Raw genomic sequence first — 25,076 nt, 5'->3', positions numbered from 1 at the left:
ATTATTTTAAAAAAATTTTATTTTCACTATTTCCACAATTTCTCTATTCTTCCACTCCTCTCCCACCCATTGAGAAGGCAAGAAAAACAATACCTATTATACATATAAAGTCATACAAAACCTATTAGCCACATGCCATGTTGCAAAAAAGAAAGACTGAAGGAAAGAAAGAAAAGGAAAGTAAGGAAAGAAGGAAGAAAGAAAGATTAAAAAGTGAAAAAAAATATGCTTTTATCTGCACTCAGAGTTCATCAGTCAAACCCCATTAAAGAAATGGTCAGTTTCGATTTGACAATGTCCAACCCTGCTAGCAATAGAAAACTGCATCCTCAGGTTCTTGGAATGACCTCAACAAATGAGACTTACTGTTCTGGTGGGAGATGATATATTATCATATCATACCCCTATTCCAAGCAGCTAACATCTTCATGATGTTATTCCACTAATGAAATGGACTGAAATTGCAGTGATTGGAGATTAGTTTGAATTAGCAAATATCCTCTGATACAAAATACACGGAATTAGAGCAGTGTTTGTCAGTCTTTCGTACTTAGTGTGAATTAGTTTAATCAGATTGCTTTCCTCCTAACATTTAGCTAAGATCAGCCAAACAGGGAGTAATAATTTTTGAAGGAGATGTGATGGGAGAGAACATTTGATGAAGAAGACACACTTTTTTTTTTCAAATGAAATCACATATTATTTGATGAAGGAGAATATAGGACAGAGTTAGAAATCACAGTTGGGGACGGTTTAATCAACCAATAAGCCACATAAGTGAATTGAGTAGGTCTTTGAGTGATGTATACTACAGAGTAGAGGAAGGTACCAAAGACAGATTTACTTCATGGTTTTGACTAATTCTGGCCTTGGAAGAAGTTATAATTCAATTATCTATAGTTCAATTGTCTTTCTTTGGCATATATTAGAGAAGTAAAAAAATCTAGCAGTCAAAACTGAAAGATTTTTTATTATAACCTCATTTCCTTCTTCCATGGAGATGTCCCATTGTTTCACTTATTATGGAATTTGCGGAGTTATTAACAAAGCAATATTTAAGTCATTTGCTTTGTGAATTATCTTGTTTGGGCACATGCCATAGAATGTTGCCCTCACAAAAGACATGTTTATAGAAAACCATCAGTTCAATGTATCTGATCTCCAGAGACATTGTTCTGGAGTCACAGGATATAGGTTCAAATCTTTCCCCTGATATTTATTACCTGTGTGACTTTGAACAAGTCACTTAACACTTTGAAACTCAATTTCTTTGTTTGTAAAATGAGATTATTGGATTAGATGACCTCTAAGGTCCCTTCCAACTCTAGATTCATGTTCTTATTGAAATTAATTCCCTTATAATATTGTTTACCAGACATCCTATTTTTGGAAATGGACTTATATGGAATATGCCTAAATAGCAGGAAAAATTTTGAACTACAGGTGTCCCAAAAGTCTTAGTACGATTTTAACCTTAAAATTGCAGTGACTTTTGAGATACTCTGTATGTTGGTTAAATGCTTTCCCCTACATTTTGTAACCATGAATTTATCCAAAGGTAGTTAGAAAGGAAATTATCTCTTATACATCTTGTTTGTACAAAGTTGTACTATTATCTCTCCCTCCTCTGCCTTCCCCATTGGAGCAGCTAGGTGATGCAGTGGATAGAGTGCTGCACCTGGAGTCAGGAAGACTCATCTACCAGAGTTCAAATTTCACCTCAGACACTTAGTAGCTGTGTAACTCTGGGCTGGGCAAGTCACTTAACCCTCTTTGCCTCAGTTTTCTCATCTGCAAAATGAACTGGAGAAGGAAATGGCAAACCGCTCCAGTATCTTTGCCAAGAAAACCCTAAATGGAGTCACAAAGAGTCAGACAGGACTGAAATGATTTAACAACAACAACCTCCCCTCCACCATTAGATTTCAAGGGCAGGGACTAGTTTTGCTAATCCAACACTTAATACAAGTCCCAGCACATAGTATTTAATAAATGCTTGATGATGGCTAATATGGAAACATGTTTTACGTGACTTCACATGTGTAATTAACATTATACTGTTTACCTTCTCAATGGATAAGGGAGGGGTCTCGGGGAGAGAGAGAATTTGGAAATCAGAAATTTTTAAAAGTTAATATTAAAATTAATTAATTAATAGATAAATAAATAAGAGCATGTAGAGAGGACATTTCTTGAAAAAATGTTTGTTGACTTGGTTAACTTGACTTTAATTGAAAGATGACCACCTGACTGGACTTTTGGGAAACTAAAATGGAAAAAATAAATGAAGTCTTGTTTTTTTCTTTTCCTGAACCAGATTACAAGCTTTAAGAAATGTTGTTGTAAAATGTGGATCAGCCATATTTTCAGAATAGTATATGTGTCTGCTTCTCATTTTGGCAGAATAAACAATTGAACCTTTTGCTACGTGAAATTGAAATGGGACAAAATGACCTTGAGAGAGTGCAAAACCTTTACACTGAATCCATGCTGTTGGACTGGTGGCATAACGCAGAGAAAGATGAAGAAACTGAGTAATTATTCTGTATCTCGTATGACACACATTTTTCATAATGTCTTCAAGTCCTCCGAAATCTGTTGTTAAGTTTCCTGTGACATTGTTTTTCCTTTTTAGCACATTTTGCATGATTGATTTTTGCAAAAGGAGCCTTAAATTAAGGTTTCCTTAAGATTAGTTTTGAGAGCCTAGATAAAGAACATTTAGAATCTAATTTTAAACAATTCCATTTCAATGAGCTCAAACAAGATTATTTTAGAGACAAAGTTACAAGTCAGTTAGCTCAGAGTGTCATTCAAGGTGTTTCAGGAAGTACAAGATCTGAGATGTCTGCATAGTACTCAGTATTTCCACAGCTTGTCACTGCTGTCGTTTAAGGTATTTGAGTGAGCATCAACAGTGTTTTGATGTCGCCAAGAGGAAGGCAAGAATTTCTACAGAGTAGGAAACTGTGAGGCAGGTACTGACATCAGTGAGAAAGGAGAGAGAATTGTCACAGAGTTTTCCAAGAAAACCCCAAATGGGGTCATGAACAATTGGACACAACTGAAAATAACTGAACAACAATTGAGGATGATATATCTGATGGTATTTCCGTAGTACTCCCATAATGCCTACACTTAAATATCGCTAGTGAAGTTCATTCTAACTCTTTCGTTCTATATATAAAATATTCATCATTCAACATTCTTATTAACCATCCACTACGGGCAGAATGCTATATTAGTTACAATTTAGCTAAGATCTAGTCCTTGTCCTCATGGAGTGTACTCCTCATAGGAAGCTAAGTCACCAAACCACATAACTATACTACAAAATGCATAACAAATCTATCTGAAAGAGGAAAAAAACATAGCAAGAGGTAAGGGTCATTGTTGCATTATTTAAATGCAACAGTATGTGGGCACCTATTTCTAAGTCTTGACTTCAAGCAGAAAAATGGCAGTTCTAGAGAGAGTGCATACCTCCTAGGGCTGCTGGCTAGCTCAGGTCCATGAACAGTAGAACTATCTAAGCAGGAGGGCAACAGCTGCAGTTGCATAAATCTATCCTGGGACTAATGATTCCATTTTCCCAACTTTACCCTTTTTCTCGCTTGGGGGCTCCATGATGTGTTTGTCATGTATTGTGACACTGGCACGCTTTGTATCTTCTGGGGAACCACAGGTTGGAGAATTGGGTTTGCAGTTTCTCCATGTTGGAGTTCTGTTTTTATTTTTCATTGAATAAATGAAGATTTGGAAAGCATCCCTGAAAATCGGTTATACTGAAACTTGACTATTTGTATATTCTTCATGTGTTGAAATGGAAAGTAGTTGAATTTTTAAATGTAGCATTTTTTTGCCTTGCTTTTCTAATGATATATTTGTGCATTCTTGGTAGAAACATCTTGTGTTCTCTCTTTGCTATTTTCCCTTTCTAAAAAATCCCCAGGTATAAAAAGCCCACCTATGCAGTGGTTTCAACAACAGAAAGTACAACAGACATACCTCTACAGAAGCCTACACTTAGAACAGTATCCCCAGCTGAGACTGGTTTCTTTAGTCCTTGTGGAAGCCCACCTCAAACTCGTTTGAAGAAGAAAGCACCATTTGCAGGTACCGTCAGTCAGTAGCATTTATTAAGTGCCTACTGAGTGCTAGGCACTGTGCTAAGTGCTAGGGATGCAAGAAAAGGCAAAAAAACAAAAAGACAAAATGCTAGTCTCAAAGGGCTAACTTATGGTCTAATGGGGAAGACAGGATAACAAGAGAAGATGTCATTCAAAAAGACAAAATGTACTACAAACAAGACAGATAGATAGTGGAGAGGATCACAGAATGAAGGCACCAGAATTATGGAGGAGGAGGAAAGGTGTCTTATGAAAGGTGAGATGTTAGGAAGTGAGACTTCAGGGAAGCCAGGAGGTGGAGATGAAGAGAGATTGTGTTCCAGGCACGGGGGACAGCGGGTGGAAATATCGAGAAGTTGAGAGGAGTGTTGTTATGTGAGGAACAGGAAGGAAAATGGTGTCACTGTATCAAAGAGGAGAGATATAAGGTGTAAGAACACTGGAAAGGTGGGCGTGGGCAGGTTATGAAGGGTTTTAAAAGTTGAACGGAAGATTTATATTTGATCCTAAGTACTAGTGACTTAGATGGGTTGAATTTTCATATGATTCATCCTTCCATTTTGGGTGATAGTTGGGGATAAAATTAAATCCCCATTGGAAAAGAGGCTACCATTTCATTCATACTGTCCCATCTTAGATTTTATTACTGCCATAACCTACATTTTAGTGTTTGAGTTAGACAATCCTGAGATGTATTTGTAGTTATTTCTGCCTCTCTATGCAAGAGAATTGGTGTTGATATGTGGAGTCTGGGCACAGGGGCAAGAGGTAGAAGTAAAGATTTGAATTTCATCCCTGATACAGGTGCTTTTGTTCACCTTGTTTTTGGGTAAGCTCTGTAGCTTCTGTGCAGGCAGTCATTTGGAGTTAGAGCAGATGCTAATGAAGCCAGAACTGTAGCTTCAGCTCTCACATAGACCAGTTAACTTTGCAGATGGCATGACCAACCTCAGTAGGTGTCAGTGGGAATATGGGCAGCCAACCCAGTAGTAGCCCTTCTAGTTCTAAAGTTCTAAAGATTTATGAGTAGAGATCAAGGCAAATCCATCCTCCCACTTAAAAAAAAAATTCCCCCAGGAGTGTTGTCTTCCTATGCAAAGCCCAGAACATTTACGGCAATTCCTCTTGATGTGGATAAGTTTAAGATTTGCTTATAATTTTTGCCAATTTATACAGGCAAAAACATTTTATTATTATTATTATTAGTGCCAATTATAGAAGTAGCTAGGTGGCTCAGTGGATAGAGCTCTGGGCCTACAGTCAGGAAGACCTGAATTCAAATCTGTCCTTAGACACTTACTAGCTGTGTGACCCTGGGCAAGTCATCTTCCTCAGTTCTCTCATCCGTTAAATGAGGATACCTTCCAGAGTTGTTGTGAGGAAAAAATGAGATAATATTTGTAAAGTACTTTGCACATCTTGAAGTACTATAGAAATGCTAGCTATTCTTGTTGCTTTTCTTTAAATTTTTATAGCTACCCTAAACACTTATCTGAAATATACATGGGACCTGGGGTTCATGTAACAATTAAAAACTGGATTTAATAGAGGCCCCATCAATTTAGCCATTTTTGCTTCATTAGCAACTTCAGTAGAAAAAAAAATTTGTGGGATTGGTAGGATCTGGGATCTTGTGTTCATAGGAGTATTTTTAGGTCAGTCTCTTTGTTCTATCCCCTTTAAGAGGCTTGAATGACTGACTGGTCCCTGTTCTGTCCCTTGAAATGGAATGAAACTGGTGGAGGTCTGAGAGTGGAATTTTTTCACTTTTCCTCCCTACTCTTGTTAGCCTCATCAGGTACTACTGGCTATTTCTTCTTTGAGTGGACCAGGATGGGTACTTAAATTGACACGAAATCTCCACAAAGTCTACTTGTTGGTCTAACTTGGTCTTGGCTAGAAGCCAAGAATAGGAAATGGATCATGAGACAGACCTGTCAATCATGAGTATGGAATCAATATAAGGATCCCCAAAACAACCAATGTGAAACTAAGGCAATGAGGAGTCAACCAAACCAAAATCAGAATCCAAATCAGGTTGGTCAGAAATTGGAATGAGGGTCAATGTTGGAAAAGCCAGCAATATAAATCAGAGCATTGACAAATAGAGGAAAGCACTGGTACTTAACCAAGTACGTCCCCAGTACTCCCAAGGCTTCCTTTGTCTCCAAGCAGTCAAAATTGACTATTGCCTGGGAGTGATCAATGTGTGAAACAGGCAGAGGTTAGTTAGAAAGTGACTTTGGCTTCACTTTTTAAGAAAATGCACACATCAGTAGGATCCTTGATATTACCTGACCGATTAATAAGGGGAAAATTCAGTTAAACCTTTTAAATGCATTTTTCTCCTATGCCATAAAACTGTTTATTTGTTATTGAGTCATTTCAGTTGTGTCTGACTTCATGACCCCATTTTGGGGTTTTCTTGGCAAAGATACTGGAGTGGTTTGCCATTTCATTCTTCAGCTCATTTTACAGATGAGGAAACTGAGGCAAACAGGGTTAAATGCCTTACTCAGGATCACACAGCTAGTGAGTGTCTGAGGCTGGATTTGAACTCAATAAGATGAGTCTTCCTGACTCCAGGCCCATCATTCTAACCACTGCACCACCTAGCTGCCCCATTTAAAAAGTCGATATGTTTTGTGAATGGTAGATACTATCTAAGATTGGATTTTCCAGGTCTTCTCTAGCTTTGCATGTTTTCTCTCTCAATGCACACAAATGCTTTCAAGGATTTGGGTTGCTTGTAATTAGAGTATGGATCTGTATGTATTATTCGCCTCCAGAGTAGAAGATAGAGAGACCAGAAACCCCCAGAGTAGCTATTTAAATTTGATGATCCTGCACCATAGCAAGTATGGCACTCTATTCTAGTGTGCCACCATAGAGTTAAGAAATCAGTGTAAACGTCTATCCAAATGGAAAGGAGAGCTTAAGCAAGGGTGTGGAGACAGTACGTATTTACCAGAGAGATTGTTTAGAAACTGGACTAAATTGTCTTTTCTCCCTCCCCTTCTATGCCAATCTTCCAAACCTCTTCTTTCTGCAAATTCCAACAGAACCAACAAAAACTAGTCTGCTCAGGAATTCTTTTATCGAAAAGAAGCTCAGTGAAGAGAGCTCAATTGCAAAAAAGCACCTTCCTCCTGAACAAAAGAGGTCTTCCAGAAAACAAAGCTGTTCACTCAATTGTAAAGGTCAGCTTGCAAAAGAGAGCTAGATGAAAACGCAGGTGTGCTCTGATTTACACAAGAATGATGTTAATAGATCACATGGTCTTGGGTTTAGTGCTGTAAAGGAACTTAGAGGCCATCAAATCCAATCTCCTCATTTTTAAATATAGATGAGGAAACTGAGGGGGAAAGGTTAATTGACCTGTCCACTGTCACATAGCTAGTGAGGATCTGGGGCAGAATTTGAACCCAGATCCTCCTACTTCCAAGTATGGTGCTCTAGTCTAGTATGCCACCTAGCTGAGTCTCTTGGTTAAGATCATGAATCTATAGCTGAATGAAGTCTATGAGCTCGCTTTTCTAAACTCTTTCATTTAATACTTGAGGAAATGGAGGACCAGGGAGTAACTTACTGAAAGTCACATAGGGAGTAAGCATCAGAGGCATCATAACTGATGCAGAGCAAAACAAACAGAACCAATAAAACAATATTTACAATAGCTACAACAATGTAAATGAAAAGATCACTAATTACTTGTTTATCTTTTTAAGATATTGATTTGCTGGGGGCAGCTAGGTGGTGCAGTGGATAGAGCACTAGCCCTAAAGTCAGGAGGACCTGAGTTCAAATCTGGCCTCAGACCAAACACTTGACACTTACTAGCTGTGTGACCCTGGGCAAGTCACTTAAGCCTAATTGCCTTAAAAAAAACAGATATTGATTTGCTTAAAATGAGGAAAATATGTTCATAGAATTTTTATTGTTTAAACAAAATTCCATTTTGATAGTTCCTATCTTCTTTGTCAGTTTGAGTTTACAAAACCAGCATTGAAGTTTTCAGAAGAGTTGCAAACTGTAAATAACCATATGAAAAATGCTCTAATGCAGGGGTTGGTAAACTAAGACCCACATTGCCCAGAAGCTAGGAATGGTTTTGATATTTTAAAATCAAGTTTTATTGCATTAAAAAAGGTAAACAGCATGCAATAGGAATTTGGGCCTCCAGCTATAGTTTGCTGACCCCTGCTCTAAATCACTGAAAGTATTAGTTAAATCAACTCTGAGGTTTCTCCACATACTCTGCAAATTGACAAAAAATGGGAGCAGTGAAGGATGGAATTTTTTTAAAATATATGCCTTATTCTGCAACTTTTGTCTTTATGTCAAGAGGTGGAAAACATTATCAGTCTTTGGGAATCATAATTGATCATTGCATTGATTAGAACTGTCAAGCCTTTTAAAGTTGTTTTTCTTTATAGTGTTGTTGTTGCATAACTAGTTATCCAGGTTCTGCTCATTCTACCTTGTATCAGTTCATACAGGTCTTTCTAGACTTCTCTGAAATTGTCCATTTCATCATTTCTTATGGAGCAAGAATATTCCATTACATTCATAAACCACAATTTGCTTAGCCATTCCCCAATAGATGGGCACTCCTTTAAGTCTTGGATATAAACAAACTATATATAACTTTAGTATAATTAATGTTTTTCTAGTAGTATGTAGTAGTATCAATGTACTGCTAAGTTCTAAAATGTTGCTATAAAATTGTGATGTTGCATTGTTCCTATGAAATTAACTGTCCTGTAATAATGCTTTACTTAATTCTACATATATTCCCAGAACTGATTCATGACATTAAATCATATATGCTCATACTTTTCTTGCAATTAGGTGAGTAGTGCTTTGGTTATGTCTTCTTGATATGAATAGCCAGGGTTGTCTGGGCATAATTAATGACAGAGAAATTAGTATGCTTCTCCATCTGTTTTTAAAAATTAAAAAAGTCTCTTTAATAAAAAGTTAGTTGTATATACTAGCCAATAATACCAATCGTTAAATAGCATATAATTAGAGCAAAATTTTATAGACATCTAGTTACAATTAGGCACTTTATTCACTAATGCCCAGTTGTGACCAGTGGAACTTTAATTTCTCCAGGATGTACAAAATACTTCTTTCAATGTACTCTTGAATCTGTTACACTCAGAAACAAAACTGTTTCAGGATATGTACAAGATTTCTGTACTTCAGAGCTTCCAAATAATTTTTTAGGAAAATCACTTACAGACAGTTGTTCTTGTCTACAAATAGCTTTCCTCTACCGCAGATAAACACTAGTCTGTTTATCCTGCTAGATTCCTCTGCTCTCATTTTTTTTTTGCTTTCAAAACTTCATGATAGCACAGTACATTCTCCTCCAACAGGATGAAACCACATAATTGTCATTCTGAACGAATGAATGAAATATTTGAGTATCTACTATATTCAAGGCCCTGGATTATGAAAAGGCATTGATATTTCCCTCAATGGGATTCCCATTTATTCAGTCAGTTAATTAATAAAGATTTATTAAGTGGCTACTATGTGCCAATACTATACTGGGGATACAGACACAAAAAAGAAAGACATTTCTTGCCCTCAAGGAGCTTACAATCTAACAAGAGAAGATGACTGACGAGAAGAAGCTGAAAAGGGGTATGTATGGGGTGGGGCATAAAAGGAGAGTACCTGGCACAAAAAATGATTGTCCTATGCATTCTCTTTAAATGGAGGCTTTAGGAGGAACTTCCTGCTCTGCCCTCTAATCAGACAGACCTCAGGGTTCATGAAGGTTTCTAAATCAGAGCTTAATGGAGTCATTTCAAAGTCTCTACTTTCTAATCACTGCTAAGTAGAGTTTGAGTTGACTAGTAATCTAAACAGAATGATTAAAATTTTCATATAAACCACTTACCTGCAATTTTACACTTTGGTTTCTGATATTTCCTAATTTCTTTTAAAGGAGTCACGTCCTTTTCAACTAAAACTGCAAGCACATTCCGACGCATAATTTTAAACAATATTTCGACAATTCAAAGAGGCTTTTGAATAGATAGGGTTTTTTTTTTTTACTATACTTGTGCTATCATAAAAATATCTGTATGACCTTGAACAACTTCCATAAACATTTCTGGTCCTCTCAGTTCCTTCATCTGTCAAATTAGGGGATTCAGCTACATGGCCTCTAAAGTCCCTGATGCCTCTAAATCTATGACACTATGAACAAGGACCGTAATATAACAAACAATGGCTAAAACATTTTGAAATGTATCATCATGACACTATATAACAGCTAAAACAGCTTTAGCTGATTTCTTTATTGAATTTTCTTAAAATGTCTGTCCTAGCTTGTTTAAGATCTTATGTTCTTTTTTTATGGATGCAATAGGAGTAGGAGGAATTAGAAAATGGTTGGTGATTTACTTCATTCAGGAGCCTTGAACTATAAAATCCAAAAGCAGTTGAGTCTATATTATGTTTTTATGACTAGTTCAGGATTAGCTCAGAGTGTTGGCCTAATTGTTAGGAAAACCAAGGCAACACACTCTTGATGTACATACTTAGCCTTTGGAAATAAAAAAAAAAAAACGAATCAAAATTGACTGAGCAATACAACCAACTAAGATGTACCATTGAGAATACTTTAAAAACAAAACAAAACAAAACAAAACATTTGTCCTTGACCACCAATCATCTCAGATAGAGAAATAATAATGAAGCTAATGTAGTTTGTTATAAAACCCACATGTGGTGATTCCTTTGTATATTTAAAACTCTTTCTCCACAGAAATGAATTCAATAGGTGAAAAATTATCAGAAATGAGGAGTAGAGAATCAAGCCAAGAGTAAGTATTTTAATTTCGCTAAGGTATACCAAGCTGTTTTGCCATCTTTTTTTGAATCTGAATTACAATTTTTTTTCTCTCCTCCCCCCTCCACCATCTTTCATTGCACCTCACAGAAATCTGTGTTCTTAGTTCTCTAGATATGTCTTCAGAAACCTGGCTCAAGGTCCATGGCTTGGTTGCTAAGCGACTCACCATAATGAATGCCTTATCCACTACGACCATTCCACACCGCTCGAAATATGTGCCGATTCTGGGCAAGCATGTCGTTTCTAAAGTATACGATTCGGTAAAATTCACACTGTTCTTGTCAAGGCCTTATATGATATAAACTACAGCCCTGATAATGTTGCTGCTAGAGGAGGGTTTTGCTATTTCTCTGCATACACCACATAGTCCATTTAAATTTCTTAGTGTGTGTTCTATAAAAAAATACATATTGCATCATTAGAAAATGTTTATTCATGATGGAAGCTGCTGAAAAATAGATTGCTAATGAATCTGGCTTTTTTTTTTTCAATCTGAGGGGGATGTAAAATGGGCCCCCATGATACAGGCTCTTCTTGTCTATTTACCAGTGGGTGGTAGTATGGAGCTATTCAGGTATTTCACTACAGATGCAAATTTTCTGCATAGCATCATGGAATTAGAAAGGACCTTTGAAGGTTATTTCATTCATTTGCTTGCTTTCTTACCCTAAAGAGATGAGAATTTTTGATTTTTAAAAGGTCTCTAGGTTAATTTTAACTGCTTCCTTTAATAACTCATCTGCATGTTTGATGTCACTCACTGTAGGAAAATTAAATCTTTGTCTTAATCAAAATACTTGATGGTCCAGGATAATCCTACTTCTTCTATTGCCCTCAGGAAGATGGAGAACAACTCTCTGAGACCAACCCTTGTCAATTATCAGATTATCACATACACACACACACACACACACACACACACACACACACACACACACACCTCTCCGTTCTTCTAATCTTACTTCATAGTTATTGGGATTTTGGGTTTTTTTTTTTGCAATTTTTAAATTATCTTTAAGGTTCTTTTTGCTACCTCTCTAAGTTTCTATAGTCATTGTGCCCATGATATATCATTGACTTGGAATAATGCTGAGGTTTGCCTGGGGCCCAGTGTAATGAGATTGCCTTATGGTTGCTCATACTTTTTTGATGTTATTACTGCATTGCTGAATCATGTTCAGTTTTCATGTCTGTGTCTGTTTTCCTCCTTGGGTTGCCATCGCAGAAGCTGTTCCAGACCTTCTCCTCTCTCCTTAGGCCTCCCATGTGACCCTCTTCCCCTGTCCTCCCAGCTGAGGATCTGTACTCATGCTTCATGAAAAAAAAAATAGAGGCCATTCTCAATGAATTCCCTCTTATTCCTTTTTTCACATTTCACAATCCTTTGCCCCATCATGGCACATGATCTCCTCTTTTATTCTAATCTCTGATGAAGATGTAGGCCTTTCCCTCACCAAAGCCAACCCCTCTATATGCACCCTTTATCCCGTTCTCTTCCATGTCCTCTAGTGGAGACAGTACAGTACACTCCACTCCACTATTCTTCTTCTTCTTCTTCTTCTTCTTCTTCTTCCTCTTCCTCTTCCTCTTCCTCTTCTGCTTCCGCTTCCGCTTCTGCTTCTTCTGCTTCTTCTTCTTCTGCTTCTTCTTCTTCTTCTCTTCCATGTCCTCTAGTGGAGACAGTACACTCCACTATTCTTCTTCTTCTTCTCTCACTCTCAAATCTCTCCTTATTTATTGGTTTCCTGACTACCTACAAATATGCCCATATCCCACATCATTAAAAACCCTCACCAGATGCTGCTATCCCTGCTAGCTCTTGTCCTCTTTCTCTCCTCACCTTTGCAGCTAAACTCTTTGAAAAAGCCATCTATGCTTGGTGTCTCTGCTTTCTCTCCTCTCACTTTCTTTTAAACTCTCTGCCAACTGGCTTCTGACCTCATCTTTCAACAGAAATTGTCTTTTCCAAAGTCACCAGTGATTTCCTTTTTTAAATTTTTTATTAATTTATTTTGATTTATCAACAATCATTTACATAAACTTTTGAGTTTAAAATTTTTCTCCCCCTCCCTGCCCCCTCCCTTTCTTCATGAATGATGCTCCATCTTTTGTCCATATGCCTTTGCACTTGGCTGTCCCTGATCCTTGGAATATTCTTCTTCCTCCCTTCTGCCTCTTAGAATCCTTGGCTTTCTTTAAGACTCAGTTCAAACACCACCTTCTACAGCAAGCCTTTCCTGGTTACCCCTGATGCGAATGTCTAATGCTCTAAGGCTATCTTGTATTTTACCCTCATTGTGTACCCTATGTATCTATTAATGCTCATATGTAAGACAGCTAGGTAGCACAGTGAATAGAGTGCCAGATTTGGAGTCTGGAAGACTCATTTTCCTGAGTTCAAATCTGTCCTTGGACACTTACTAAGCTGTGTGACCCTGGGCAAGTCATTAACTCTGTTTGCCTCAGTTTCATCATCTGTAAAATGAGCTAGAGAAGGAAATGGCAAATTACCCCAGTATCTTTGCCAAGAAAACCCCAAATAGGGTCATGAAGATTTGGACAGGACTGAAAATGACTGAACAGCAACAGCCTCATATTATTTCTCCCATCAGAATATGATGTAAGGAATAAAAAGCAGAGACTTTTCCCATTGTATTCCAGCGCTTAGCACAGTGCCTGGCACATAGTAAGTACTTAATAAATGTCTGTTAGTTGATTGGGTTTAGTCTTATTATATCCTTCTTTCTTACTTTTCTCTAGCTACTTTATATTCTGATCTTGTCCTTCCAAGTGCTAGCCTGCCTTGTTTTTTAAAAGTGTGTGTATTTATTCATCTATTCTACCTTTGCCATAGCTAATGAATTAGACTGAAGGCATATCAGGGCTTGCAAGCCATAGAAGAAATAAAATATAATAGATATTGTCAAAAGCTGTCATCTACATTGCTTTACAACCACTCAGATTGGATGTATGTGGAAGAAATATGTGAAATTATCTTATAGTCTGTTGCACAATGTGTTTGGAGGAATATTTATAATGCTGAGGATCCTAGATCTTAGGTCCTAGATGTAGAGTGTGAAGAACCTTAGAAATCATCTAAGCCAACTTCCCCATTTTACAGTTGAAGGAAAATGAGCCCCAAATAGGTTTAATGATGTGTCCAAAAATGGAGATTTGAACTGAGCTTCTCTGACTCTCAACCTTGCTCTAGACTGTGCACTTTGCTCTTTCTAGTCGCTAGACTGTGGATTAACACTGGAGTGCCATCATGGCAGGTTGTCCCCTACCTGCCCTTCAGCCTCTTTGCTTCTGTCTAAGCCTCCCTTCCTTCCTCTGGTAGTGGCCCTGTGGTAGTGCCGTCCTGTCTACCTCCAAAAAAAATATGACCCCCATAGGCAGGGATTTATTTCCTTATCCACTGAGCTTGGCTTCTTCACAAAAATACTTGAGATAGACAACAAACTATTTTGTGTCCTTTAGGAAGGCTTATGGAGGCCCCTCATGCTCCATGAGTTTATTTCATTAAGATTCTTCAGCAGTTTTATTTGGAGGAAAACACATTTGGTATCATTTCTGTGAAACCAGTGGACTTTAATGGCACCTAAAATTTATCTGCTATAACCTCTCCATAGACATGCCCATAAAAGTGACTTCATTAAGATGAGAAAATACTCCTCCCTCCCTTCTTTGCAGAAGTAGGTGGGAAAGGAAGGATGTGGAACACTGAATAGACTGACAGCCAGTGTTGATGTGTTGGTTAGTTTTATGGAACTGCTGGGGTTTTCTTTCCCTTTCATCTTTCTTTTTTATTCATCTAAGGGATGTCTCTCTCTAGGGAGAGAGTAGGGAAGGAATATATTTGAAAATTAAGATGATATGAAACCAAGGCATCAATCAAATTTTAAAAAAAGTTTTTAAAAGTAAGTTTAAAACAATAACATTAGAACTCAAAATAAAATGAGATGGGCGTGTTTTTAAGGTTAAGGGAAACTTTAAGCTGTTCTTATTAATAGATAATCCATCCCCGACCCTGACATTGGGGCAGAACTGTATGAAAATAATTATTCATAAAATAAAATAATTATGTCATATTTGAGTATGCATTTTAATTTTCATCTTTAAAAGTAAAACCTATCTAGATTACTTTATGTGTACTGTATTGATTTTTGAAATAGGTTTTCCACATGTCCTTGCTATTTAATATTTTTATACATATTAAATACATACATTGATGGTTATTACAAATATATATTAAGCAAATTTGAACCTAATTATAGTATTTACATACTGGCAATCCTCACATGTTCAGAATAATTAGGGAAATATTTTTTTCCCCCCAGGGAAAAGTTGGACCTAGGAATTCAGTGGAACAAGGAAGCTTTTGATGAGGAAATTTCTACCAATAGAAATCTGTAACTGTTCTACAATTTAGTATTAGGGAGTTGTCTAGAGCATGGGGAGGTTAAGTGACCAGGCCGGCTAGTATGTGTCAGAGGAAAGACTTGAACCTAGGTCTTCATGACTCAGGCAGGCTTCCTATTCACCACTTATGCTGCATTTTAGGGCGAAGGATATTATGGTTAATGAAATATAATGGATCTTATGCTTGCTGTAGTAGAAAGAACATTTGGAACAGCAGCTAAGAGGCTTGAGTTCAAATGCCTCACCTGCCACTTATTAATTGTGTGACAGTGGAAAAGTCACTTCACCTTTCCTGTTTCATTTTCCTCATCTTTAAAATGGGGATAAGAATACTGGCCTCCACAGCACTGTTGTGTAGGATAGATGCCCGCATGTAGGATTTTGTGGGGGTTGTGTAAATATATAGGGTGTCCCAAAAATCTTAGCACAGTTTTAAACTCTTATAGCTTCTGATGAGAAAATTCCTATCAGTGCAGATGTGTAATCATTGTACAACTTGGTCTTAGGGAGTTACCCAGGACATCAGGAGGTCAAGTGAAGCTTAAAACTACAATAAGACTTTTAGGATACTCTGTATAGATGAGGTTTGAAGGTGGATGGATATGATCTAAGGTATGGCGTGTCTCTCTGGAGAGTAGGAAGAGAGTCAAGGATTATGCTTGCCTTGCCAGCATACTAGTTTGGGGAAGATCAGGTAAGTTTAGGGACAGCTGGGCAATCTCAACTCCAGGCCCCAATACTGGCATCAGACTAGAATAATATTTATGTTCCACCCCTCAAATATCTCTGGTCTGAGGGTATGAAAGACTCAGAGTAAAAGTTACTTCCTTGATTGCTCTTAAAAGGGAGGATTGCTCATACTCACCAAATGCTAGTTATACAAAAGACCATCACAAATAGTGAACAGTGAATAAACCCATGTATTCAAGCAGAATAGGAAATAGAAATTGAAGAAGTTCTATGGATTAGAATATGCCTGGAAATATACAAGAGTAAATGAACTCTTAAGCTTGGAACAAGTTAAGACTTCAGATCAATCAAAGAGAGAGGGAGTCATTTCATCCAAAGGAGGTCTACTCTCAGCAAATCCAGGAGCATGATGGGGCCAAAACTCAGGTTACAGTTATAAGGAAAACAAGTTGTAGGGTGTTCTATGAATTTGAGCTCCTAGACAACCGGATTTTTTAAAAAATCAGAATTAGAATAAAATCCTGGAGGAAGTATTGTAAGAATAAGATCACAGATCTATTAAGGTAGAGTAAGATGAAATGTACATCATTACAATCTCAACTTGGCATCATTTATTATCCTTCTTTGATCCAGAAAGATCAAGATCTTTATGTCTCAAAATCATCATTTTGAAAGAGTACTATAGTTTAGAGGGTATAGAAGATTAGGCTGGAGCAGCACTTTGAGGAATGCTTTTCATAAATGTAGAAAGTGTGGCCCATTAGTAAGCGGTGAGAGATATTGGGGAGAACTCACACAAGGTAGCACCGAAGTCTCCTCTTTGAAGAAAGTGAAAAGATTTCACACTTGGTAAAGCACAATAGATTAGGTAAAACTGGCTAGAGACTTAAGAGAGGTATGTTGGGAGCCTGTTGCCGAATAGAAATTATCTGAAGCCATCTTGGAGGTAGCAGACAGAGTATGTAAAAGAAGACATTAAAATTATGTGAAATAACACAGCATTTTATCTTGGTGAAATTCAGGAAACAGAAAGTTTTCCGTCAGCAAAATGGTCTTGGAAATAGAATTCAGAATAGAGCATGGAAGAATAATCTGGTTAACCTAAATGCGTAATTTCATTTGGGAACTGATTGTGGTCAAATTGTTTGATGATGTCAGAGAATATGCTGTCTGAGTAAAGGGGAAATCACATGGATATTTGAGAGACTCTCATGAAAATGGTTTACAGCACCTTGATGGGCTACCATTCCCCAAGAGCCTGAGGAGTATGAAGGAATGGGATGATGGTATCCAGGAGCTCCAAGGCAGTACTCAACTAATTGAACAGAGAAAAAAGAGAAAAAGAGAGGAAAGAGAAAGAGAGAGACAGAGAGAAGGAAAACTTACCCTGTCCCTTTACCAGTAACAACAACATTGGCAATAATGCTTAAGTCAGTTCTACAAAGAATGAAACAATCCTTTCTCTCAAGGAGACTTTAGGAATCAGTGATTTCATCAAAGTGATGCTTTCTTCACCAAAGGAGATTGCAAATCTTCCATGCCTTTGTAGAGATAGTCTTCATGAGCTCTTGTGGTCCCCAAATTCATCTCTTGGCACTCTCCTCACCTCTGAGGACACCTCTGTCAGTTCTCAGATGACCGCCATGGAATACATGAAGCCTTTTCACCTTCCTAGAGATTGTGTTTCCTTGGCATTGCCTTTGAGAAGCCAGGGGCCACTTCTGCTAGATGAAGAATCTGAGTAGGACTTTTAGAGGTATAAAAGCAGTAGCCTAAATTAACATAGCATTTTAACCTCTCAAAATACTTTCACATCTGCTATTCTCTGCCTCTCTTAGAGAAAGGGAAGAAGGATAATGAAGGAGAATTTAGAATGACAATTAATCTACTTTTGGTCACAATTATGATATTTCAGCTCTTGGTAGTTGATGTTAGTATTTCCAAGAAAGGGGAAGAATGGAAATCAGAATGAAGCTGGAAAGGGTTAGGAACAGAGGCTGATAATTTGAATGGGGTTTTATTCATAGATTTTATTCTTCCACAGCTGGCTAGGTAGGTAGACTTTAAAAGCAGTGTTTAGCTTTGTTCCCAGTTCATTGTTTCATTCATGATTTATGCATGGGTTCTTTTTTCCCTCTGTACACACAGTGCTCGTTGGGTTTTCAGTCTTGGCTGGACTCTCATCAAATCTATCACCTTGGAAATGAAATAAGTGAGCAGAGAGGTTACCATGGCAACTCTTCATTACAGGATCCTAACTGGCATTTTTAGTTTTCAAGTGATCAGACAATTTCACCTGGGCTCTTTCAAAGAGATTAATTCATCACCTAGTCACATTTAGAATAAAATATATCTTGGTTATTAGATGAATCTATAATTAGAGGCTCCAAATTGCCCATCCTTTTGGAGGAACACTTTTCTGTAGGTAAAATTATAATAGCTAGTATTTATATAGCACTTCAAGTTTGGAAAGCACCATTTATGTTATGTTATTTGAGAAAAGAGCTTACAACTCTCATGCTCGAACAAAATCTCATTAATTTGTGATAATTTGGGAGAAAGCTATGGCATATTAGTGAAGAGAATGATTTCTGGAATTTCAAAAATAAAGATATTTTATTATTGTAGCAACACTGGCAGTTAATTAGCACTGTGTCTACATAGGACCTTGATTCAAATATTTTGGTTATGAATTTTTTGTCAGTCCTGTGTAGTAACAAACAAATCCCAAAATAGATGAATGTATCCGTGTGGGTCAACATATAATAATAGATAGAACATTTGTCTTTTAGTCTAGTAAGGACCTTACTCTAGATATCTTGACACTTAATTGGTATTAATGGAACACAATCCAATCCAATCCAATAAGTATTTAAGTGTCTATTATGTGTAAGACATTATGTCCCCCAGTTATTTCTCACTCAACATATAGCCAGTCAATTTCATTTCCCATTCACACATTTCTTTAATATCTTTCATGTCATTTGTCTGATGACATTCTTCTTTGATTATGCTGCAGTCTACTTGTTCCCATCATATGCCACTTTATAGCATTTTCTGTGACCTGAAACATGCATCCCATGATTTTTAACCACAGAGTAAGGTTAACTAGAGGAGTTTGCCATGGGGATGGAAGATGACCAGGGCAGAGTCAAACACAAGCATTTATTAAATGCCTGCTCTGTGCCAAGCACTAGGGTAAACACTAAGAATATGAGGACAAAAATGAAACTCTTTGCTCTCAAGTAGCTTATTTGGGGAGAGTCTAAATAGTAATAGTGAGGTTATGTGGATGACAGCGTGTTGATTGCATCAAGTCGCAGAGCACTGTGGTGCTATAATCATTCAAAAGAGTTTTACCTAACTATCTATATAGGGGAAACTGAGTGGATGAAGAATGATTATTGTCCAGGTTATGATATGAAGTTGGTTAGACAACCCATAAAGCTGGTCTGTCAATACATCTGTTTCTAGCAAATACAGTATTTGGGCAGTAAAGTAGGCCTAGAACTGAATAAGAGGGAGAGAGTGGTCTGGATTACATTTGGGATATTGTGAAGTCCTTTTGATGACCCTACTTTCTCTGTGACACTATGGCATCAGTTTTTTAATTGTTGTTGTTTTCTTTTCAATAAGTCCTTTACCTGCTAATTCAGGAGGCAACTGAATGGCTCCTTGCATGGACCACTGGGCCTAGATTATGGAAGACCCGAGGTCAAATCCAGCCTCAGACACTTGCTAGATGTGTGACCCTGGGCAAGGCATTTAACCTCTGATTGCTTTAATCTACTGGAGAAAGAAATGGCAAATCACTCCAGTATCTTTGCCAAGAAAACCCCATGGACCATATGGTACACAGGATCTTGAAGACTCAGACCTGACTGAGCAACAGCAACAAAACATGCTAATTCTGTGGTCTTGATTCCTTTGATTCTTGAGTAAATTGAGTTCATGGAGGAGGGCTTGTGTTTAAGAACTAGGTCCTTAAGTACTTAGTAGCATAAGTGTGTCAATCAATAAACATTTATTAAGTACCTCTGTGTTCCAGGCATTGTGTTAAGCATTGGAATATTTGTAAAGTCATCAGTATTATTTACAAAATTTCCTCTCTGCCCCTCCTGGAGTTTTTTTTGTTTTTTTTTTTTTTTAATCTGCACCTCTGATTTCATTTGTGTAGAGAGGGGATCTTCATGATCAGGAAACTCCTAGCAGTGAAGATCAGCAGATTCTCTGTCATGTATAGTCTTGTGGGGAACTGAGAATTTAAGTGACTTGGCCAGGGTCATACAGCCCATATATATCAGAGGTGGGACATGAACCCAGGTTTTATTGATTAAAAGGCTGGCCCTTTCTCCGCCACATAATGCTACTTCTCAGGGTGTTCACAGCTTTGGCACATTCCGTGATAAAGTTGTCAGTCCTTTTTATTTGCCAACCAGGTGGCAAGACCAGAAGCAAGATGATTTTTTTTTAATTGACCTGAAAAATATGGAATTTGCAAATTCTGACTAGAGTCAAATCTAACATTTTGAACATTTAAACAGTCATGAATCATCATTTATACCATTTTTTTCTATTTTAAAATTCTTTTGCATGGCACCGTAAAAATTGTATCATGTAAAATACTGCATAGTCTAGAATTCAGTTATATCCATTAATGGAAAGGAAAAGAGGGGAGGTGTCCATAAAAAATTAGAGCAGATGATGTTTTATTTCTCAGTGCTGGCTGGAAACTAATTGGTGCATCAGAATGCTTATCCACAATTATGTCACTATCAACATCCAATCATCCATCAATTATTTATGATTTTTGATATACTTTACTCAAAACAAAATAAACAGAAGAGCAGAAGTTTGTTATTAGTTTCACAACTCCAATGTCTTACCCACTTTGTTCCATCTTGTCTGACTCTTTGTGACCATATGGGGGGTTGGGGGATGGAACCAAGTTTAAGAGAGAAGCTAATGGGCTTGGTTGAGTTTGAGACATCAGGGGATATACATTTGCAGATCTATTAAAGGAATCGCCTAGATCAGTCAAGAGAGAGGTAATCTGGAGATGTAGGTATATGAGTCCTCCTCACAGAGGTGATAAGAGAGTTAAGGAGCTCTTGTTCCTGTTTCACTTGAATCTCTATCAGCTTCTCAGTTCCCTAAACCCTTTCTTTGAAAAGATCTTTTTTTCCACATATCCCAGCATCTTCAGTATCTCCCCTACTAAACTGTAATCTCTTTAAGGGCCAGTGTCTGATTTATCTCTTGGGTATCACTGAAGTACTTAGTCCATTGTGTCCTAATCTCCATGACTCCATTTTGAAGTTTTCTTGGCAAAGATGCTTGAGTGGTTTGCCATTTTCTTCTTCAGGTCATTTTACAGATGAAAAACTGAGGTAAAAAGGGCTAAGTGACTTGGTCAGGGTCACACAGCTAGTAAGTGTCTGAGGTCAGATTTGAACTGAGGAAGATGAGTCTTCCTGATTCCAAGTCCAGTGCTTTATCCACTTTGTTATCTAGCTGCCCTATATATATTTTGTTGTTTAGTCGTGTCTGATCCTTTGTGATCCCATTTGAGATTGTCTTGGTAAAGATACTGGAGTGGTTTGTATTTCTACAGCTCATTTTATAGATGAGGAAACTGAGGCAACCAGCGTTAAGTGACTTGCCCAGGGTCACACAGTTAGTAAGTGTCTGAGGTCAGATTTAAACTCAGGTTTCCCTGACTTCAGGCCTGGCTTATAGCCACTGCATCACCTAGCTAGTACACTGTAGTGCTTAACAAATGTTTGCTCTATAAATGAATGAAAGAAAAATAAGATGAGAGAGAGAGAGGAGAGAAAGGGATCAGCATTATCTAGAGGAAACAGCCCTGAATTGGTAGGAAATGGACTTTGGTTTGAATGCTGGTCTTACCACTTATTTCCTTCTCTGAAAAGTGAGAGGATTGATCTAGATGATCTCCAAGGTCCCGTCCAGCTCTAATGTAGTATATTTTAAATTCATTTCCTGTCCCAATATTCTATATTCTAAGGTCCTTCCAAGTTCCTACTTTGGCCACTTGTGTCCTTAAGTCCCTCCCAACTCTGACATTCTATGATCTAAAGCCCCTTCCAGATCTAACATTCTTTGTTCTAAGGTACTTTTCAGCTCTGACGTTCTATGTTCTTGGGTCTCTTCCAGCTCTGACATTTGATGACCTTGGGTCTCTTCCAGCTGTGATACTCTGTGGTTTTGTATTCCAGGAAGCAGCAGAGTGGCTCTAATGTTGTCCAGTGACACCTATTCCACAGAAGTAAGCTCTTTGGTGTAGTAGGTAGGATGCTACACTTGTAGTCAGTAAGACCTGGCTTTGAATCCCGTCACAGAAATTTACTAGCTATGTGACTCTGTTCAATCACTTAACTTCCCTAGGGCCCAATTTCTTCATCTGTAATGTGAGAGTGGTGGATTTATTGACCACCAAGGGCCCTTCTGATTCCAAATCTATGATTCAATAAACCTTGTTTGCATTGACCTGCCTCTCAGTCTTTGCTTTCTCTTGTTAGCTAAGCTCTCTTTGCGCATTGATCTAAAGGTCAGTATATGAAATATGTCTTAATATGAGCTGACAACACACTTCAAGCATGGTATTTTGGTATCTCTCTTATGAATGTCCAGGTGGTGTTCCCACCAGCAGATGCTCATTACTGTAAGCAAAGTGAGAACTACGTAAACTGAGTGGGCTAGAAAAACAGCTTTCAATAAACCATAAAAAGTCTCTCGGATGTTTATTGTCTTAGAAACCCTCCCAGGTCTGATAAGTTTGTGTTTCTCCTGAATGCTCATGTGGCTGATGAGTGAAAACTTCTCCAGGGGTGGAGAACCTGCAGCCTCAAGGCCACACGTGGCACTCTAGATCTTCAGGTGTAGCCCTTTGACTGAATCCAAACTTCACAGAACAAATCCCCTTAATAAAAGGATTTGTTTTGTAAAATTTGGTGTCAGTCAAAAGGTTGCACCCAAGGACCTAAAGGGCCACATATAGCCTCAAGGCCTCAAGTTCCCCACCCCTATTGTAGTCTAATACTTTCTCTGATCTCACCTGTGGTCCCTTCCATTTGGGTTATGGGATGTTCAGGGGCCTAGCATCTCTGGTGTGAGGGCTTGTCAAGCCCTTTCAGGATTACTCATCCACTTTTAGAGTCTACCTTTCATCCAGCTCTCACCTGTGACTCCATGAAGATGTAGCATACACAGCAGCCACATCTCAGTAAAACCATCTTAGCAGACAGGCTAAACCAAGTTAAGGGTAACTGATGGGCCTCAAACCCATTGGTGAGTTAGGGGAATGTTTACCCTAAGCAAGTGAAGATTTCCCTTGGCAGAATGGGTGGATGAGAACAGCTTGTCCCAATGGCCATTAAGGCAGCTGAAGCAGGTGCTGCTGAGCACTTAGAGCTTGGTCAGACAAGCAAAGATGCCAAGGTCATCCACTGCATCCTGGGTCATCATCAGTCATCCTGACTTTTGTCCTGCCATTGGACTTCAATGACTGTGTAAAAGAGAGTGAGGCTGACAATCCCATGGACAGTATGGCCCATGGAGTCGCGAAGAAGTGGACAGGACCGAACGTCTGAACAACAAAGATGATACAGGAAGGAAAATGAGTCCACAGTAGAGGTGATACACTAGATTACAGGAGTAGCCTTTTGACTGAGTCCAAGTTTTACAGAATAAATCCTTTTAATAAGGGGATTTGTTCTATGAAGTTTAGATTCGGTCAAAGGGCTGCACTTGAGGACCTAGAGGGCCACATGTGGCCTTGAGGCTGCTTCCCCACCCCTGGACTAAAACAACATGGGAAAATGGAGTGACTGGAAGTTGTACCAAAGAGGAGGAATTGATTTAGTAAGAGAGATGAAAGAGTAAGAGGTGATAAATTCTGAGTTCTACATTATGGAAACAGATTTTTTTGTGGATGGTGATAAGATAAAAGGTCTGACCATTCCTGTATTTGATTGAGGTGGAGTGAAAATGTAGATCATGAGAGCTAAATTAAGGTAGATGCTTTGAGAAGCCAGAGTGAAGAAACATGAGCATGTATATTAAAATCCCTAGTATGAAGGAAGAGGTTGGAATGGAGAGGAAGATTATAAGCCATGCATTAATCTCCTTGAGCAAGGAGGAAAAATGACCTGAGGCTTGGCAGATAAGTGCCCCCAGGATCTTGATAAAGTAATATGTCTGGATTCAGTGAACTTCAAAGAAGTTTTTGAGTGTGATAATGGAATGGAGGAGATTTAGAAATGGCAGTGAGGAGTGAGGACAGCGCTTACTTCTACTTCTCAGCACAGTGTTTGGGAACTTGACAGTGTCCATGCAGTACTGGAGAGGATGGGTGGTTAACAGTTATGATAACTTCTGAAGGAGCTAGAGTTCCATGTTTTCAAGATGATCAAAGGAATATGAGATGAGCTCTAATTCAAAGGGAATCTTAACAAAAAACTAGGTTTTCATTGGTTAGGGCTAAAGTGGATGGGGGTAACAAATTTAGTTTTTGGTATGTCATCCGGTTTCTTTTTCTCTTTTCTCATTTTTATAGAAAAATTTTATGCAAATCAAATTGTTTTTCATTGTGATGCTTTTTCTTCTTGGTGCTTGTAAAAATCATTTTATTCTTGTCTTTGAAGCTCGACAATGATTTTTCCACATGAGTTGAATTTGGAGGTCACTCCTATTGATAGTCTGTGAATTCTGTCAGTCTGTAGTTTCTTCTCCCTCAATATTTCTGTATGATTTACTAAAATAATAATTTTTTCTTCCATGCAGTTTTTTGGTAGCCCAATAATTCTGTAATTTTGTCTCTGTATTCTGTTTTCTATTTTCATTTTCATTTACAAATATTCCAATTTTTTTCAGATACGTCATTTTCTGGGAGCATTTTTCTTCTGTTACCTTCTGTTGTTTCCATCTTACATTTTGTC

General features: G+C 38.0%; 1 protein-coding gene across 1 annotated transcript in view; it reads left to right on the top strand.

Moving 5' to 3' along the window:
* The window catches only part of VWA3B (von Willebrand factor A domain containing 3B), a 202,179-nt gene that overhangs the window by 124,071 nt on the left and 53,032 nt on the right, over positions 1-25,076 (top strand). Inside the window, exons 16-20 of the mRNA XM_027856651.1 lie at positions 2,404-2,534; positions 3,953-4,116; positions 7,193-7,330; positions 10,918-10,975; positions 11,108-11,264. Of these exons, the coding sequence (XP_027712452.1) occupies positions 2,404-2,534; positions 3,953-4,116; positions 7,193-7,330; positions 10,918-10,975; positions 11,108-11,264 (648 nt within the window). The remainder of the gene's footprint in view (positions 1-2,403; positions 2,535-3,952; positions 4,117-7,192; positions 7,331-10,917; positions 10,976-11,107; positions 11,265-25,076) is intronic.

The sequence above is a fragment of the Vombatus ursinus genome, unplaced genomic scaffold (genome assembly GCF_900497805.2).
Source record: "Vombatus ursinus unplaced genomic scaffold, bare-nosed wombat genome assembly UNPS02011591.1, whole genome shotgun sequence".
NCBI lineage: Eukaryota > Metazoa > Chordata > Mammalia > Diprotodontia > Vombatidae > Vombatus > Vombatus ursinus.
This window is presented reverse-complemented; position numbering and strand designations above follow the sequence as displayed.